This window comes from Mastacembelus armatus, chromosome 24 (assembly GCF_900324485.2).
Source record: "Mastacembelus armatus chromosome 24, fMasArm1.2, whole genome shotgun sequence".
Taxonomy (NCBI): Eukaryota; Metazoa; Chordata; class Actinopteri; order Synbranchiformes; family Mastacembelidae; genus Mastacembelus; species Mastacembelus armatus.
Window position 1 is genome coordinate 6,165,212 of NC_046656.1, and position 21,073 is coordinate 6,186,284.

The following is a 21,073-nucleotide window of genomic DNA, read 5'->3' on the forward strand; positions in this document are numbered from 1 at the left end:
ACATAATGTTGTAACATGATTTTAAGGGTACTCTACTGAGAAACAAGATGTTTTGTGTTTTAAGATAAAAATACAAATGAATGGTCTTCTTTATGACCACTGATCTATTTAAATAAAAGTGATGCCCCCGATAAGTTGATTATTCAGTATGTCTTGTTCACTATGTTAAGCTAAAAATAAAACTAATTTGTTTGTTACAAAAGTACTTAATAAATTTTACTAATAATGTTCATATAGTGTCTGTTCTCATCCTGTGGTGTGACATCACTTCAAATTCACTTCAAAATGGGAGTGAGTGATCAAAGATGGCACAAGTGAGATAGAAAAACAGCTGTGACAAACATGCGGAATTTTAATGATCATTTTTAAAGTGCTTTAATTTTATCATAGTGACATGTCACGCTGACACAAACTGGTGTCTGGAGCTATGAGACAAGTTTAAAAAGATAATGAAATATAAAAAAAATCTGCAGTTTCAATAAATTCAGTATTTGAAAATGAATATTCCATACAATTCTAATTTTCAGAAGAACTTTGTTTTTAAAAAAAATGTTTCGCCTTTATTTGTTAAGTACTGTCTTACAAAGCTATTTATGAACTAATGGTAATTTTAGATGCAGGAAAACAGTTTTTGTTGAAAAGTCACATGATCTGCATTAGCACAGTTCAGCGGTATGCTACTGGGTCACTGTTCTTAAAGGCTTTCTCATGCTTTTCTTGGTGTGCAAGAATACAAAAGTCACCAAAAACATCAACTCAAGTATTTGCTTATTTAAACATCCAGAGGAATTTGATAAAAACAGCTGTCTGCTTTGACAGAGTGATGAAACTTAAGTCAAAAACCTTTAAAAGCTATAGAAGAGCAGGGAACTGCTGTGCTGGATAGGTTACAACAAATCCTCAGCAGGGTATCAGAAACACTGAGTGATGTTCCTGAACAGGTCCACGGAACAAAACAGGATGCTATCTTCTTTGACATTCTTCTGTCTATCTTGAGCCATACAATTCAACTGTATTTCTTCTTCTTGAATATCCAGGATTTGGCTCACATATCTCCTCTCATCATATTTCACAATGATGAACCTTCATATCTCCAGTCTTGGTCACTTTCATCATCTTTATCCATGGAAGGAGGGACTGGGCTCATCTGTTGAGCTTGACTGTCAGTGGTCACTGTGACTTGTTTTTGACGTTGAAGCAGTCCCACATTTTGGGTTAGCTGCAGAAGCAACCTGGTGTTGTTGAGTAAATCTGGTGTGTAAATGTTATGCTTTTCACAGCCGGTAGGACAGGAGGAAGGAGTTTGTCAAATTCTCCTATGTCCTTTTCCTCTATCCATATCATTACAATTATCATCCTATCTCTGCTGGACAAGAAGTCAAAAAGGGCCTCAGCAGTTTGGTCTGCCATCTGCTTCTTACAAGCTCTGATCCCATCAGGAGCCCCTTTTCTGTGCCCTCGTTCACTGTAATTCCATGCTGTGGAATCCCCAAATAAATGGCACTGTGCTCATAAGGAAACAGTTCTCCTTGTTATGGTACTGTGTCACAGGTCCATCACTGATGAGATTTTTAGATGGTTACAAAGCTCTGATGGCCATTTTAGTTTAGTTTAGTTTAAATGACTATATGGAGGGTTACCTGGTTCCTACTTTTACCAAAGGTGAAAGCCTGTATTTGCTTGTTAAGTTTGGAACCACTGTTCACAAAGAAATCTATGTGCAAAGCTAAATCATTCTCCTGAAAATGTTCTTTTAACTCCCTTATTTTCCCTGCTTGGTGCATTCAGTTAAACTAGTGGGACGCTATAGACTCTAAGTTCTGCTGGAAGGCCTCTGCAAGCTGTCCAAGTGTTCTATTCACACCCTTCTTCACTCAGTTTTTATATACATTGTGCCCCACAGTCACATCTTCTTGCTGCCCCTGCTGCCACCTTGTCGATTCAAAAAGATTATGCGAGTTGAGATGCACCTCATCAAAATAGCAGTTTGTGCACATACAATGCTGTGCATCTCATAGAGAAAACTTGAAAGGCTCTTGGTTGAGATCATGCCTTTATGTACCAAGCACTTGATGAGGAGATGCATATTTTTATGCTTCCAAGTGTTTCTGTCAGTGACTGGCCTTGGTGATGTGCTTGGGCCTGTACCTAACAAACTGCCACTATGACCTACTACTGTTCTCATCTCTAGACTGAAATTGAATTACTTGCTGTTTTTTTTTCTGTAGCACCTCTTCATGGTGTGATGGTGGATTGACGCACAGTTTTCTTAACTTTTTTATGCTTTTGAACCCTCAATTTACTGTTTCATTTTGTCATGGCATCAAGCTCTGCTGCTCTAACTTTTCTTTTTCCAGTTTCTTTAGTTTTAATCTTAACTTGGACTGATGAACTTTTTCTTCCCACTACTTCTCACTTCCCACTTGCTTGGTGCATGAGCTAAGGGAAGGTTAGTGTCAGGAGGCGACAGTGCTCATACCTCCCATATCCATCTGTGTCTTCAGTTCACCCTACCTTATGTGTGTTTTCACTTGTCTGTCTTAATTACCTGCAGGTACCTGGAAGTCGGATGCAGGGTCTGATGAACTACACCTGTCGCCCATCTACTCCTCGCTGCTACATAAAAGCCCTGGTCTCCTTTTGTTACTTCACCAGTTCATCCGTTGATCTACTCGATAGTAGATGCTCACACAGAGCCGACCCAAGTCTGATTGTTTGCTCAGATGCTCGACTAATTATCTCTCCAATTGTTTGTGTAGGTGGTTTGGCCCAGTGGTTGTCTGCAGTCTGCTTACATGGGGTGCTCATTACTTTTAACTTTGTAGTTTAAAGAAGAAACAACGTTAGTTCATTGCTCCAGTGATTTTGTGTTTTTGCGATAAAGACTGACATTTTTTGAATCACAGATCTGCATTTGGGTTCTTTTCTTAACTTAACAGGATGAACTGGTCAATATGGACAAAGCAGATCCAAATTCAGGAACTGGCTCCACAATTCCTTCTCTTCAAGAGGCACTTTCTCATCAGGGAATCCTGCTTGGAGAACATGACCAGATGCTGGTCGTAGAGTAGGCTACATCAGCTTGTTGATCTAAGTGATGGTCACAGTGGGGATTTTTCGTAATGCTGCATTCATGTCTTGTAGTAGACTTTTAGAGACACTCACGGGACACTCATTTGAAGATGGTGATGTACATATTTTGGACAGAGAAGTCTTCAATGTCTTCAATCAACCAGGCTGCCCTTTGATCTGTTCCCAGGAAATTAAGGAACACATTCTGCAGCCAGTTGGTGAATCAGAGGGGTCACATGAGTCTACCATTAGATCCTAATGACCCTCACCTAAGCTCACTTCTATTGTTCACCTAATGAGCCTATTTAGGCGAGGTGTAAAGTGAAGCCAACTCAGGACTGTGGGTCTAACGACTCTCACCCCATTTACATAGCTCACCTAATGAGCCTATTTGGGCTAGGGGTGGAGTGAAACCAACCTGAAAGATAAATTAGAGTTTCTATACCAGCTTTCTCTTAGACTGATGAAGATACTCGGATAAGTAGTGAAACGTTTCGACCTAAAAACTAGAGGTCCAGTTGCCATGACTCAACCTCTAGATAACTTAATCTGGACGACTGAGAATTTCCACAGACATATCTTGCAATCTTGTTCACAAGTGAGGGACGGACAGATTGACAGATGGATCGGTGCATCAGCAGCAGCAATGCAGTTGCTGTGGTGAAGAAGGAGCTCAGCCGAAAGGTGAAGCTCTCGATATAGCCTTCAATCTACGTTCCTACTCTCACCTATGGAGAGAGAGTAGGAAGAGTCATGACTGACAGGACAAGATCTTGGATACAAGCGGCTGAACTGAGCTTCCTTCATGGGGTAGCCGGGTGCTCCCTTAGAGATAGGGTGAAGAGCTCGGTCACCCAGCTCAGAGTAAAGCTGCTGCTCTACTGCTGCTGCTGCTGCTGCTCCTCCACATTGAGAAGAGGAGGAACTATTTCTCTCGGCTAGCCTGGGAACACCTCAGTGTCCCCTGGAAGCACTGGAGGAAGTGTCCAGAGAGAAAGAAGTCTGGGTATCCCTGATTAGACTACTGCCCCCGCGGCCCCCGGATAAGCAGTAGAAGATGGATGGATGGATGAACAAAATGTAATATAAATAGCAGGGTTAAAGTAGAGAGATTTAATAATAACATCAAGGGTTAAAAGCTACACACTCGGCTTCAAATACATTGAATCAGCTGACACTGAGGCGTTCCCAGGTCAGCCGGGAGACATAGTCCCTCCAACGTGTCCTGGGTCTTCCCTGGAGCCTCCTCCTGGTGGGACATGCCCGGAACACCTCCCCAGGGAGGCGCCCAGGAGGCATCTGAAACAGATGCCCGAGCTACCTCAACTGACTCCTCTCGATGTGGAGGAGCAGTGGCTCTACTCCAAGCTCTTCCCGGGTGACTCACCCCATCTCTAAGGGAGTGCCAAGCCACCCTGCGGAGGAAGCTCATTTCAGCCGCTTGTATCTGTGATTTTGTCCTTTTGGTCATGACCCAAAGCTCATGACCATAGGTGAGAGTAGGAACGTAGAGTGACCGGTAAATTGAGAGCTTCGCCTTCCGGCTTAGCTCCTTCTTCACCACAATGGACCGGTACACTGACCGCATTACTGCTGCCGATGCACTTCCGTCCTTCCCTCACTCGTGAACAAGACCCCGAGATACTTAAACTCCTCCACCTGAGGCAGGATCTCTCCCCTGGCCTGGAGATGGCAAGCCACCTTTTTCCGGTTGAGTACCATGGCCTCGGACGCTGGAGATCCTGGCTTGATGGAGCCAACAGGACAACATCATCTGCAAAAGCAGAGATGAGATCCTGTGGTCCCCGAACTGGACTCCATCCGGCCCCTGGCTGCGCCTAGAAATTCTGTCCATAAAAGTAATGAACAGAACGGTGACAAAGGGCAGCCCTGCCGGACTCCAACATGCACTGGGAACAGGTCTGACTTACTACTGGCAATGCGAACCAAGCTCCTGCTCCGTTTGTACAGAGACCAGATAGCTCTCAGCAAAGGGCCCCGAATCCCATACGCCTGGAGCACCTCCCACATGATGTCACGAGGAACCCGGTCAAATGCCTTCTCCAAGTCCACAAAACACATGTGGACTGGTTGGGCAAACTCCCATGAACCCTCAAGCACCCTCGAGAGGGTGTAGAGCTGGTCCAGTGTTCGACGGTCGAGACAGTAACCGCATTGTTCCTCCTGGATCCGAGGTTCCAAAGCGTGTTTCTCTTTTGCAGCGTTTCTCTTTTGCAGCGTGTTTCTCTTTTGCAGCGTTTCTCTTTTGCATCGCGTTTCTCTTTTGCATCGCGTTTCTCTTTTGCAGCGTGTTTCTCTTTTGCAGCATTTCTCTTTTGCAGCATTTCTCTTTTGCAGCGCGTTTCTCTTTTGCAGCGCGTTTCTCTTTTGCAGCGCGTTTCTCTTTTGCAGCGTTTCTCTTTTGCAGCGTTTCTCTTTTGCAACGTGGTTCTCTTTTGCAGCGCGTTTGCCCTTGTCGGCCACCGTAAAATAAAGATAGAATAATTTTCTTAAATTTATTAACAGCGTTGTCAGATAAACATCTATAGGGTAAAATGGAGGCAGATGATTTGCTGTGGCGATCCCTGAAGGGAGCAGCCGAAAGGAGAAGAAGTAGTCAGATAAACATCTGCTGTAGTGGAATTTTCTTCAGAATGCGGCATGATCCATTATCTTAAATTCCAGCATTATTAAAAAATGATCTGACAAAATAGGATTCTGGGGAAAAACTAGTTCAATTTCGATGCCACAGGTCAGAACAAGATCAAGGCTGTGATTGAAACAGTGGGTGGGTTTATTAACATGGGCTACAAGACTATAAACCTTCTTTACATGCTCCAAACACAACAACTGTGTCAACCACAATTCTGGGTCTACTGCTATTGTACTTTGTGCAATACACACAATATACACCTCAAATATAAGCAGAGACTCCACACATTCTGAAGCATTCAAAAGATAGAAGCCAAAACACAGCAATAGCAGAAATCCCTTTGCCAAGCTATAACTGTAAAAATTGATCTTGGTTGTTTTGCCATCAAAACTGTATTTTACAGGTAAATCCATACTCCACTGTTTTAAGATGAATGCCTGTGTTACACTGAAATCATTCCGGGCATGTACCACCTCCCAATACAGCAACCTGGCCTCCATCCCTCACGGGGTTTGACCGATTGGCTGAACTTGCTGCCAATATCATTTTGGTGACTATAGCGTCACTTTACTGGCTCTAATGATTCAAACGAGGTGTCAATCACTGAAATCAAAAATTTCAGTGATACAACCCTGCGTGATGACACATGCGGAAGGAGTGATACAAATGCAATGACGTTTAAGGAGGAAAAAAATTGAATTTTGGGGTGGCAGATTAGAAACTTTCCACTTTATTACTGTTTTTTAAAGTATTGAATACCATTAGTGATGAATAAATAAAATATGTAGGTGTAAACATGATAAAATACAAATAGTACACATGGTATGTTCTTTTCCTTTCGGCTGCTCCCTTCAGGGGTCACCACAGCGAATCATCTGCCTCAATTTAACCCTATCCTTTATCCTCCTCACCCACACCAACTATCTTTATGTCCTCCTTCACTACATCCAAGAATCTCCTCTTTGGTCTTCCTCTAGGCCTCCTTCCTGGCAGCTCTAACCTCAGCATCCTTTTAACAATGTATTCACTTTCCCTCCTCTGAACATGTCCAAACCATCTCAACCTGGCTCTCCTGGCTTTTTCTCCAAAACATCTAACATGAGCTCTCCCTCTGATGTACTCATTCCTGATCCTATCCATCCTCGTCACTCCCAGAGAGAACCTCAACATCTTCAGCTCTGCTACCTCCAGCTCTTCCACCTGTCTTTTTCTCAGTGCCACTGTCTCTAAACCATGCAACATTGCTGGTCTCACCACTGTCTTGTACACCTTTCCTTTCATTCTTGCTGACACTCTTTTGTCACACATCACACCTGACACTTTACTAGAGAGGAAATCAGGAAGATGGCTCCAAAACGATGGCGTACTTAGTGAATATCTCAGGCAACAGAAGCCCGAAGCAGAGGGAAAGGAACAAGGCATCATGGCAGGACAAACCCCTGCACATTATGTACCACCGACAGATAGAAAACGTGGCTGATATTGAAAAGTCCTACCAGTGGCTGGAAAAGGCTGGACTGAAAGACAGCACAGAGACACTAATCATAGCAGCACAAGAACAGGCCCTGAGAACAAGTACTGGCTGGGATCTACCACACCAGGCAGGACCCCAGGTGCAGGCTGTGCAAAGACGCCTCTGACACTGTTATGAGTCCCCTTTTGGGACTTCCTGTCGGGGACCTTTATGCTGAAAGGGCTTCCGGTTTCCCCCCTGCATCGGTCCCCGGCAGCTTTACGTTGGTCACTAATTGTTCTCACCTGTGTCCAATTTCTTGGTTTTCTCTGCCGGCTATATGTACTGCCGGTGATCCTTTGTTCGGTGCAGAAGCATTAGCCTGTTAACCTATGTTAACCTATGTAACTGGTGTAACCTGTGTTAACCTGTGTAACCTGTGTTGGCGAAGCGCACCTTTGTTTGACTATTGAGTATATTTTTGTTACATGCCTTACGTGGTAGGTTCTGCCGTGACGCCGGCGATGGTATTGTAACCGCTACGGTTAAAGCTTGTGTTTTCCCGAACCCTGGGATATCCAGGGAAATCATTAAACTAGCTGTCCTGCATTTGGGTCCTGTTCCTCCTTCCTCCATCCAGCACCCCCAACACGTAACAGACACAACCCAGCACATAACAGCAGGTTGCAGGTCCATACATGAAACGACATAACCAAGTGGCTCGCATAGTGTATGCTGAGTATGGGCTGGAGGTCCAAAGGTCAAAATGGGATACACCTCCAAAAGTGATGGAGAATGACTGAGCTAAGATCCTGTGGGACCGACAAACAGTAGTGGTGGACAAACAGCAGAAGACGGCCATGGTGGTAGATGTAGTAATCCCAAGTGATAGCAACATCAGAAAGAAGGAACATGAGAAGCTTGAGACATACTGAGGGCTGAAAGAAGAGAAACAATATCAGAGCTCTCAATTCAGAAGAGCGCAGTGCTAGGAACAACCAAGATACTGCAAAGAACCCTCAAACTCCAAGGCCTCTGGTAGAGGACCTGAGATTAAGGAAGACGCACACTCCACCTGTAGGGATGAGAAGGGAATTTTTTTTTTTTAGTCTGTTAACCCTCAGGGGTTGACGAATGTGGCGGCGGATTTTGTAGCATCTTTTCATGATAACGCCGAAACAAACTTAAATTACTCTGTCATTGTTGATCATACAGATAAGCTCAATGTATCATTCGAATCTGTAAAGGGTCTAGTTTTATTTGTATACACTCATAATGACTACAAAACGCTGTGCTTTTGTAAGATAAAGAAAGCAGGCAGGGTGCGCTCTCTGTCTTCTCTGTCATCCCTCTTCACAGACACGTAAATGAAACAACCTGAATCTCAGTGTATGCTTGCCTCAAAGACATAAGAAACATATGACTTGAGAGCTTAAAATGTTTTCTTTTAAATTAAACAATTCAAGTCAAAAACAAATTATTTCTTTTTATTTAATCTGTATGAATTCAAGGAGCAGTACGGTTTCTCCTGTCTCACCTCATTATAGCTAATGTGATCTCGCCTCACACTGAGCGAACTGTTCATATGGAAATAATCTGAGGTGAACCAGGTAAATATGTGCATGCCCCTGAGAAATGTCATAAAATGTCAAACTTCATCATAGAATTTACTCACTTTTTCTGAGCGTTGGGATGATGGCATGTTACGCGGGTGAAGAAGCACTTCATATGTTCCAGACAGCGATGAATACTTTGTCCTAAGAGGAAAAACACGACTCAGATGACAAACATTTTCATCTGCATTGTACTGCAGTAATTCCCTCTCAGCCGCATTCCTGATTGAAAGGCTCATTATGTAGCTCATTTGTCTTTGTCTTCTCTGGTAAATCACATGATTATTCATGATCAGGCACACCTTACTGCATATGTCTTTTCTAAACAAAAAGTGTCTTTAAATTAGTGTATTGTTTTCTGTGAATGTGTGAACAAGATGACTTTCACATCACTTTGAAGCAAACACTTTAGCCTACAAGATGCAGTTCTCCAAAGACTTGTGAATGACATTATTTCAATATCTTAAAAATTTTTGTTTTTCACCAACCATACATAAACTCTGTTTTCTCAAAAACACAATCATGTATAGTCTTCCCAATGATGTTAGACAGACCTCATCTCTGGCAATGTTTAACCACCCTGTTCAAGCTAAAAACCTTTCTTTTTAGCGCACCCTTAAACCCCAGAGAGTTAACTCAAAAACAGGGCCCAGGTCAAAGACACCTACACGCCACTATTAGCAAATAGAATTTAAAAACTTTAGCAAGATCTAGCAAAACAATCTAAAACAACATCAGGTAATGTTATGTTTATTATGGTTTTAAAATCAGATATAGTGGAGTGTCCATTTTTGAGCAATAACAAAATACTACAAAAGAATGAACTCAACACCATTTGTACTATATGACATTAGACATTGTTTTCCTTATCTTCTTTTACCACTGTAATGTCTCTAGTCCAGTCAGTGCTATCGATAGCAGTACCATAATTTAAAATACAAACCCCTCTCATTACATATTTTGTTATCTTAAAAGTTTAATGCACATTGATCCAAATGCTCAACTCTGTGTTCATGACCATGTCTCCAGTTAGATGATGTGATGCAACAGCCTTCAATTAAAGGTGTGAAAGTATGGAGTGGTTGTTGGTCCCTGAGCTGCCTTTGTCCCAAACAAACAGGCACATACACACATATACACACTCCTGCCTGTTTCATCTCATCTCATCAACCTGGGGACTCACGGCCATTCAATGATCTGACTAATAAGACAACATACCCACAGAGTCCAATTTAATGAGGAACAATAATCAAACGTGAGAAGAGCCTCCCTTATTGTCTGAGGAATACTCTGTTGTCTCCACTAAAGTTTCCATGTATGTAAAAGTTGTTCTCACATTTGCATCACTGTTACATGACTGAGCACATACACATAGAAAATACAGCCAAATGAAAGGTTCACAGAAAGTCAATGAACTAACAGAAAATGTTTTTCTGAGCTTGCATGTGCTCCATCATCCTAATCCTAGCAAAAACTTTACAGTTGAACCTGTATAGGTTCTTTAAATACTTTCTTATGGTGTGGCAAAGTGTACAATGCAAGTATTCCCAATGTCACTAGCAAACATATTGCCTTTAAAGTGTTATACAATGCTGTGCTGTTGGAGAGGATTATTTGCACCACACAGGTGACATGTCTGGTAGCTGCTGGAACACATGACTAATGCTACTGGTTTCTGAACAGTTTCCTATAGTCATGTCATGGCAACTTTGATAAATTAAACTATAAAATGTGAAAGGTGATTATAAGTATACCTGCAACATAAAGATGGAGGATTGCAATCATTGTTTTCATTCATTTAATTTATCCTTGGATCTTCCCTCTCAACACAAAAGGGCAAACATGGTTTGCATCTTTCATGATTCAGCTCTAGATTTCTATTTTGGACTTTTATTTTGTAATTATTTCGTGTGGTTCCCTAATTAGTCTTTGGCAACTTTGATTTTGATTGCTTTACCTTAAGCTGTGTCTGCCTGTATTCCCTGGTTATAGACACTGCTGAGGACTAGAGGATTTTTTCTGTACTCCATACTGTCTGGATGAAGGTTCTGTTTCCTCCCTCCTATGTGATCAGACAAAGCATAACTCCTACAATCTGGTTTCTTCAATTCTTTCAGTGCGACAGGCAGCAGATACCCAACAAAGATGCTTGTCCCTTTTACTTTTTAGAATTCATGACATTCAGTAAACATACTTTGTCTCCAGCCAAAGTCCAGTGCTTTCCAGCCAGAGTCCCAGGCTCTTCAGGCATAGCCAGGTCCACACTACCTGCTCTGTTGTCAGCCATTTTCTTCTCCATTTCCCCAGTTTGCGTCTCCAGTTCAGCAGTCTGTGCCTCCAGTGCCCATGCCCGACAAGCCAGAATCTCTGTTGACCCAGCCCGATTTTCCAACACTGCCCAATTTCCAAGCTCGCGGACCTCAGTATGCAGACCCTGAGGCTCCGTTCTTTGTTTTCCCAGTGGGTCAGACTCTGCTGCAAACACCACTGCACTCTCTGTTTCTGGTCCTCCCAGTGGATTGGTTTCCAATGCCAATGCTGCTGTGTCTCTTGTTCCTGCTTTTCTCAGTGGGTCAAATTCCACTACAGATGCCACTGCAGTCCCTGTTCCTGATATTCCCAGTGAGCTGGTTTCCATCGCAAACGTCACTGCATCGCCTTTTCTTAGTCTTCCCAGTGGGTTGGTTGAAACCATTGACGCCACTGCATCACCTGTCTTTGTCACTGCCACTGCATTTCCTGTTCCTGGGCTGTCCAATAGGTCAGCCAACACCATCAACTCCACTGTGTCTTCTATTCCAGGGGCCTGTTTCACAAACCAGGTTTAACAAACCTGGGTTGATGCTGAACTCTGGGTTGATTGACCTTGACATGAGAAACTCTGGTTTCAGAAAACTAGATCAGAATTACTTCAATCAACCCAGAATTAATTTACCCTGAGTAAAGCACGTGCCTGACAACATATAAAAACCCACATAAGTGGAGCACAGATACAGTGATTCACCATGGCAACAGTGGTGACGCCTTACACATATTTTTCCTCAGTGGAACTGGAAGTTTTAATTGCCTCGTATGCAGAACATGAGCATAAATTTTTATTTTTAAAAAAAAGCAATACCAACACAGCAGCAGAAGAACATGAGCTGGCATGGCAGAAAACTGCTGACAATGCGATATGTAAACTTTTTTTTTTTTTAAACTTCTCATGTTCCAACATTAATGTTGCCCCTCTGGGCATGTTCAATATCCCTGCAGGTGCAACCCTACAGGTTCCAAACCGACGTGGCAGCAAAATAAAATGAAATATAAAAACCTCCTTCAAACAGATAGATATTATTAGTGAATTATTTATCATTACATATCACAGAGTAGTAATGAAGAGGAGCGATCCATCCATCAACATCCACTGCCCAACTAGCCACTGTAAGATTGTGTCTTTTGTTGAATAATGACTTGCAATAATACTAAGTGGCTATGGCACTATGAACTTCACTCTTTTTGTGTTCTTCTACCTCCCAGTGAAACAACTGTACAAATTATACTTGTAACAGAAGTTAATGGTGGGTAAGGTGATATGGTGCCACTATGTATGATGGTCTAAACAAAATAAAATGACCATTTATTGCATCTGTACTTACAGGAAATAAAAACTTGATACATATATGTTCTCTTTATTTTAATATGCAAAATGATTAAAATAAATTGTGTACCTAATTATTCTGGCATCTGGCACATCTTGAGGGTAGTCAAGATGGACTGTTTCACTTTCTGTTGGTGCAGGACATTACTCTCTTTGCATTGTCGCTATGTTGTGGCGAACCACACACACAACAATTATGTCACAGGCCCTGTCTGGTGTGATCCTGAGCCTCTGAAGGCACTGGAACTGGGCCTTGACTGTGCCCATGGTCATTTCAGTTCTGGCCTATGTCCTGCTGTGAGCTGAATTGAAATTGTGGTGTGGGACCAGGATAAGGTAATAAAAGATATGGCTGGCAGGAGTATCCTCTGTCACTAAGGAGGTAAGCATCAAACTCTCCTATAAAAAGGAGACCAGGCAGTTTAACATTTTAATATACATATAGAGATACATGGATAACGGAACACAGGGAGGTGTATGTTAGTACTCATTATGGGCAAATCTGTGGCTTAGTGCACACTCATGAAAAATTTGTAAGTGTGCACAGATCCAGGCCACATTCATGTTTGTTATCACATGTGATGCATCACATATAACCACATATATCTTGATCTTAAGCACATAGAACAAAAAATCTGGATTAGCTGTGATGGAATTATCTTTCATAATGAATGCTAAAGGCCACTATTTACTTGTACATTAATGCTGTGGAAAGACTTCCTATTGACATAATCACCTACATTTACAGACGGAGCCACAATAAGAATATGAGTCCCATCTATGAAGCTGATAATGCCTGGAAACCCTAAAGTACACAATTGATTTGTACATGAATTGTAAAAGCCACAGGCTGAATGTGCCAATTGGTGATTGTAGTGATACCTGAAATTTTGTAGAATTCCTCTTTGATAAGATTTGTGGGTCTGTGGTTGGGGAAGACCACAAAGCTGTACAGCAGACGTTTGAGCACAGTCACCTTTGACTCACTCCTTTGACTCACTCAGAGTCAATCTGAACGCGCTTTGTGAAACTGAAAACCCTGAGTATCCCTAATCTCAGGGTTAACAAAATCTGGGTTTTCACTAAACCCATTTTCTGAAACAGGCCCTGGGTCTCCTTAGGTAGTTGACAGACAACACCAAACATCTTTCCTGTACCTGGCTCCCACAGAGAGGGAGAGGAAGAAGCTGGACAAGGTCATCAAGATTTCCACCTCTGTCCTGGGCTGTCCTCTGGACTTAGTAAGGGAGGTGGGGGACCGAAGGATCCCGACCAGGGCATCACCAGTGTGGGCCCTTAGGCAAGGTCCTTAATGCTACTAGCCTACCTCATCGCATCATACAAATACTGGAGTCATACCGGCTCGGATGTCGCCCGGGTCAACAAGGTCCGCGTCAGGTGCTAGGGGACCAGGGCAACCTGATGAGAAATGGGCTACTGGAACAAGACACTCGTGGACGAGGGCTGATAACAGAGAACTGCTTCTAATAGGGAACGTGAGCTGGGATTAGACCGTCGTGAGACAGGTTAGTTTTACCCTACTGATGATGTGCTGTGCAAAGATGCCTCCCAGGCCTCTGGTAGAGGACCCGAGATTGAGGAAGACACACACACACCACCCATAGGGGTGAGAAGGGAAATTTTGTATATATATATATATATATATATATCAATGTTTATATCCCATTCAGAGCTGATAGTGTTTTCAGGTACAGAAAGACTAAAATACCATACTAAAATGTGCACGTAGAGTAATCTATGAAATACCTTGCTTTAAACTGTCATTTACTCTATACTTTAATGCTATAACAACCACACGGGGAAGTCAACTACAACCTATAGACTGTATTTTACTCTGTATTTATTCAAATTCATCTTTGCAAAAATCATTAGAATATATTCAGTAAATAAAGGCAAACCTGCCTAGGAAAAATTACGAGTTGCTATATGGCTTTTATTTTAGCAATATTACAACAAACACATTGAAAGAGTGCTTAAAGTTTAATTTTGTGTTGTCAGTGTACAGTATTGTGATAATAAAAGTCTTTATTTCATAGTAGTAAAGTATTAATCCTTCGTCAATATGGAATAATCCATAATATAATCAAAACAATTTTGAGTTAGAAAAATCACTGGAATATTTTTCCAGAAATGATCATTCTGAAAGAGATTCCTGAAGGGAGCAGCCGAAAGGAAAAGAAAGATTTATAATAGCCACCCGGCTGACCAAAGTGCTTTACAGAGGAGCAAAATTAAGCCTAACGTGTGTGATAGCCAACACAGCCTGCTCACAGGATTGTAGGGACCTAGATGGAGAGTAAGGAAGAAGAAGTTCAGAAAGATAGACATTAGATTATGTAGGGATTTATGTACAAAGAGAAGAATTTTTCTCAGCCTATTGACGAACCGGCAGCCAATGTAGGGAACTGAGAACCGAAGTGATATGTTCTTATTTATCGCATGTGACAAGCTTTACTGGGGAAGCTGAAGACGGGCGACTTGAGATTTAGGTATACTGCAGTATAAAAAATTGCAGTAATCTAAACAAGAGGTCACAAATGAAAGAATAGCCATTTCCAGAGTCTTCAGAGTGAGAAATGTTGTAATTGTAGACAATAAGCCAAGCTGGTAAAAGCTGGATCAGGTAGCAGAAGAGGTATGTTTAGTGATACCGTTACTGGTCAGAAAACATTGGAGTTGATTCAGCACAACTTTTCCCAAAACTTTAGAAATGAAAGGTAAAACAGAAATTGTTTAGAACAGAAGAATCCAGTGAAGGCTAATTGAGCAGGGGAGTGACTGTAGCCCTTTTGACATGGCAGGAACAGAGCCAGTTTGGGGACACCAGACATGGCCCAAAAATCTCAGGGCATTGATATTATTAGGACAAAATGAAGGTCTAAGCTTTCTAGAGGTTGAGTCATGGCGACTGGACTTTCCTTTTAAAGCTGAAATGTTTCGCCACCCATCCAAGTGGCTTCATCAGTCTGTGATCTGGCCATCCCACACGTTAGACTTAATTTTGCTCCTCTGTAAAGCACTTTGGTCTGTGATCTAGACTGATGAAACCACTTGGATGGGTGGCTTCATCAGTCAGAGTACAAGATCCAGCAGATGTCCCTGAATATGATTAGAGTCATTGATCCACTTGGATAGATGAAAAGCATCAATAAGATTAAGTCATGCAATAGGGGGTTGGATGAACAGCAGATATGGATGTTAAAATCCCCCATCAATAGAAAGTGATCGTAATTAGTAGTCTTAGTAGCCAGAATACTGAACAGATTCGTGAAATCCTGTATAAAGTGGAGCATGGAGGACGGTAGATCACCCCTAAACCTACAGGGCCATTACAGTCTAAGTGAAGAAACTGAGCTTCAAAACTGGAGAAAGCCATTACCAGGACCAGATAATAGCGTGCAGAGAGAGAGTTATCTAAAATAGTAACTATCCAGCCCCCGTGTCCACTCAGGCGAGGAGAGTTAAAAAATGTACAGTCAGCAGGGATCAAATCAAAGAACATAGTTAGATCCCCAACCTTTATCCAAGATTCCGTGAGAAACATAAAATCCAAATTGTAGGATGAATAAAAGTAATTTAATAAAAAGGTCTTCACCAAGGTTCCGGCATTTAATAATGCCATCTTTGGTGAGGAGATAACAGAAGTTGAGGACGCTCTTTTCAGTGAGGGCAGATTACTGTGGGTTACTCACCATCGTCAGGAGTGGAGACTGATTCGGTGGAGACCGACATGGGAAACAGGACTCAGGTGCTGGGGGAGAACAAGACGAAGCCACTGGTAGGCCAAATCCAGTGGGCCCGGGTAGTAGAGTCACCGTGAAACGATTCGTAGGAAGGATCCGGGAGAAAGCCAGCCCATAGATGAGCGTTCAGCTTCACAATGAATCCTCCATGGCTACCTTGTTTCTTCCTTCGCTTTCTCTGCGGGGTGTGGAGGGCCACCGGCGGATACAATCCGGGAGGACCATTTGTGATAACTAATTCGTATTGTGAAAGGAGCAGGCCACATCCAAGGTATAAGAGTTCATGAATGTAGATATCCAAGAGCCAGAAGGAACAACCAGACAAGAAGACACAAGAGCAGCAGATGGCAAGTCGAATACACAGGTGTCATCTTTCCCCAGGCACTATGAAAGCACAATCATCATGAAAAGTTCAACCTTAAAATTTTTCTGTGCCACTTTTTCTGGCGATGTGTTGGTGTTGAGATTATGGTCTCATTATGGTGAGACCGATCTCTTAGCTTCTGTTTTCAGAAGGAAAACTCCATACGTTGATAAAGATCATGTTATGTGATCGAACGCTAAATGGATCTTGAGTTGACATTGTTTCCTCAACAAAAACTAGGTATATTAGTATAGGTATAGGTAAGTAAGGTATAGTAATATGTAATCCAACAGTTGTTACTTAAGTATATTTTACCAAAGAACTGTCACACAACATCAGACACCCCTAAAGTGGATCATACCATTTCTATTCCATAACATCAGCTGCCCAAACACTGACTCGTACTGAAAGTCAGGCATGATGGAAGAGGGAAGGTTTTAATACAGACATCACAAGTGTGAGCAACTCAGACCTGATGTATTCATTTGAGTGAAAGAAAGGCTATTAAATAGAACATTTAACATGAATAAGAAGCTTAAGAAGCATAACAAATTATGACACATTTTGCTGTGTTGTTACTATTGGCTACATAAAAGACAATTCTCAGTAAATGTGCTCTTTTAAAATTCTTTTAAAATCCAAAGGTCTGTTAATTTTACCAAAATACCACAATCAAAATCAGTTTTATTGCCAGGTACGGCAAAGAACATTTCACACTTTTCTCTTTGTGTCTGCTGCAATCATATATACAAATGTGGAGTATGTACACAATTTTAGAATAAACTAGAATAGAATAAAATAAAATAAATGCTAATACGTAAAAATTTGTTTGTGTGAAAAGTAGTGCAATTTAGAAGGTCAAACTGAAGGTGAAAGTCTGTAAGTTTGGGGGGGGGGGGGGGGGGGATGTGGGGGTAACTGGGGCACTGTTCAGCAGACTGACTGCAGTGGGGAAGAAATTGTTCTTGTGGCGTGAGGTCCTGAGGGGAGAGACTGAAAGAGTTCTTGTCCGGGATGAGAGGGGTCAGCTGCGATCTTGACTGCACGTCTCTGGGTCCTGGAGATGTACAACTTCTGGAGAAATGGGAGACTGCAGCCGATCACCTTCTCAGCAGAGTGGATGACATCTTGGCCTTGACCTTGGCTGCAGAAAACCAGACTGTGATGGAGGATGTGAGGATAGATTCTATGATGGCAGTGTAGAGGTTCACCAACATCTTTGAAGGGAGGTGAAACTTCTTCATCTGCCGCAGGAAATACATTCTCTCCTGAGCTGAGGAGAAAGGACACAGCCTTGGAGAGGATCCAGTGCTGATGGTCTGGGAGTCAGAGGCATGCTTTCCCAGCCTCACAAACTACCGTCTGTCTGTCAGGAAGTCCATGATCCAACTGCACATGGAGTCAGGCACATTCAGCTGGCACATTCATACTGAAGCTTTACTGTATCTATTGGAAATTCAATACAGTGTTTGATGTGAGATATGTCTTACTCCAAGGAGAAAAACTTTAGAGAACAGATTATATCAATGTGAGTCATCTTCATTAAACCTAGGCCCATATAGGAGTTAGGAGATAACCCTTAAACTGAGGGTGGTGATCATGGTGGTGATCTCTTGTTCCTTTACAGCTGCTGAAAGTTGTCTTCAAAAAACACAAAAACTGTCAGTCATGATAAGGCACTGGCACAGATGACCTGTTGGGTTCTTTTGTATGTGGGGTCTCAAAGATACTATTCATCTGATGATGATCATGATGATGACATATTTAGTTGAACAGCTGATTTAATGATGATCAGTGCAGTCCTCCTGGCTACCTGCAGGTTCCTGTTATGCAGAACCACTGAACCACACAGACACCGTTGGTGAAGATTTGAAGCTTTTTATTTATTTCGACAATACTCAGGTGCTCCAGCTCTCCTTATAGCTGGCCCTCGCCCCTCTCCTGTCTCTGTCTCCTCCTCTTATAACAATAGGAGCCGGTGATTATTCATCCCCTACACCTGTTCCTAATTCAGCCGCCGATCCTCCGGCCGCTGCCCCACCACTCCCCCTGCAGCTTCGCCGTAATCACACCCTGCCACCACAATCAGATTTGACAAACTGTCCATCACTTGAAGCCAAAACTCTCATTTTAATATGCCAACATCATAACAACAGCAGTTTCATATTTTTAACAATACACAGTTACTCATCTTTTCTGTCATCTGTAGTTGTCCATACAGTACATGATAACTTGTTAAACTTGTACATGTTAAATCACAATAATCCAACAAATAAAACATATTGCTCTGAAAAGTTATAGTCCTGTTATAGAAAAATATTCAGGAGGTTTTGTTTTGTTTGTTTTGATTGTTCTCTCCACTAGGAAGAAAAATATCTGTGTATATTGCACCTGTATTCATATTCAGGTAATATTTTTCATTCTCCTAAAAAAAAATAAAGGCACTCACATGTATCTTTATCAAGTGTTGACCAGCCAATCAAAGTCACCTAAACTATCATCACCTCAAACTTGAAAGTCTATCATTTGATTTGGTTAGATTGACCAACTGAACAGGTGTAAAATGTGGTGAACCAATATTCTCTCTGGCAAATTATCAAAGTTTCTCTCCGTCAGTCAGAGCTCAAAGAACGCAGTGAACTGATCATCTAATTACTTCTTAATATTTGATAGCAACCTAGAAGTGTTTCCTTTCATAAGTGACCAGGGAAGTATACATAAATTGATAGCGAATGTTTATTTTGGGTATGCCATTCTTAGGCTTGTGCAGAAAAAGCGGTTGTGATCAACGGGTTTTAAACTACAAATATGCATAATAAATATGTTCTCGTGGAAATGTATGCCTGATTGGTGATTATTAACATAATGGACTGACTACTAAAGAACCTGGCAAGTCACAATTGAACCTAAACACGGTAAAATGTCAATGACAATGTGTTTCATTCATTTTCATCACAAAAATCCAATTGTGTAATGCCATAATAATTAAAGCAGAAGTAAACTCTGCATTTAACTTTTTATATTTTACTTATGTTTAGGCACTTGGTTGAGAAAAACAGACATGTTCATCAGATCAAAACAAAAAATGGAAGCATGGAAGCCTGTAACTAGAAGATATTTAAACAAGATAGAGACGATAAGACAGTAAACATCATTAAAATGGAAATGTTAATATTAACACCAGGGTTAAGGCCTTAAATGGACAACCAGTTATTTTGTTTGTGTATATAATATTTTAGCATTTCAGCACATCAAAGTGTAACTAAGTTTTGAGTTTGTAAAATCACCTTGAATTATTTTCCCAGAAATGATCATTCTGAAAGCCGCTCTGAACCAGCTGTAAAAGAAAGCATAGATAAATGGATTAATCAATGAATTTGACAGTGCAACCCAGCTAAGCACTTCAAACAAAACAACTGACATTGTAACTTTGCTGAAAGCACGAATAGTGGTACAAAGAAAATAAGGAAACCAGCACATCAAAAAAACTCCCATAACAATGGCCAGAGTTTTGGTGGCTTTTCTCTCCATCTTATTGACAGTAGCACCAGACATTGTGTTCTGGATGCTGCGTGCCTGTCTCTGTGCAACAAGGAAAATCTTTAGGTAGATACACAACATTACAATCATTGGGAGGTAAAAGGCAAAAAGAAGCCCCATAATGTTTGCTACAACAACAAAAGTTAAACAAGGTTTGACACATATTTTTTGGTGTAAACCTGCAATCAATAAGCTAATTCCAATTAGGACAGCAACACCCCAGCTCACTAAGATCATTGTCACAATAACGTGATCGTTTATCTTAGCTCTATATGTCAGAGGCTGACACACTGCATGATATCTGTCAATAGAAATACAGCACAAGTTCAGAATTGAAGATGTGCAGAGTGATACAGCAAAGCTACTCTGTACTTTACAAAATAAATCATAATGGTAATGACATGAGCTTGTAGAGAATTTTATAGTGAGAGGAAAAACTAGAACACCAACGAGCAGGTCAGCCACAGCCAAAGAGAGAACAAGAGAGTTTGTAGGAGTGTGGAGCTGTTTGAAGTAAGTTATGGAGATTATTACCAGGAGATTTCCACATACAGTTATAATGGATAAAATGCCAAGGAAAATATTAAGTAACATACATAATATATAACGGGTATTTGTCAGTGCATAAAGGAGATCTGTTTCAAAGCATAGAGGTATATTAGTAATAGATGTCCTGTTGACACTCATTTCCAGTTTGTTTGTGTGTTCTGCAAACTAAATATGTTTATATTCAGATATGAAAAATGAGGTCATGCACAAATTTACAGTATCAATGCACATTTAACATCTTTTTTTTTTCTTTTGCAGATGTAGAATTTTTTTTATTCTACTTCAGGTCTTCATAGGTCAGGTCTTCTGTTCATACCATACCAAGTTAGCCCCTGTGGAGTCAGTACTGGTGGATGTCTGTGCCACTGCAAAAGACTTGTAAGTAATATTTATTAATGATTATCTCATGAATACATCATGCAAAT

General features: G+C 41.4%; 1 protein-coding gene across 1 annotated transcript; it reads right to left on the reverse strand.

Annotated features, from left to right (window-relative positions):
• Positions 1-19,802: 19,802 nt before the first annotated feature.
• LOC113137534 (trace amine-associated receptor 1-like) lies at positions 19,803-20,786 on the reverse strand. Its single transcript, XM_026319257.1, has one exon. It carries the CDS (start codon positions 20,784-20,786, stop codon positions 19,803-19,805), a length of 984 nt encoding a protein of 327 aa, XP_026175042.1.
• Positions 20,787-21,073: the final 287 nt, after the last annotated feature.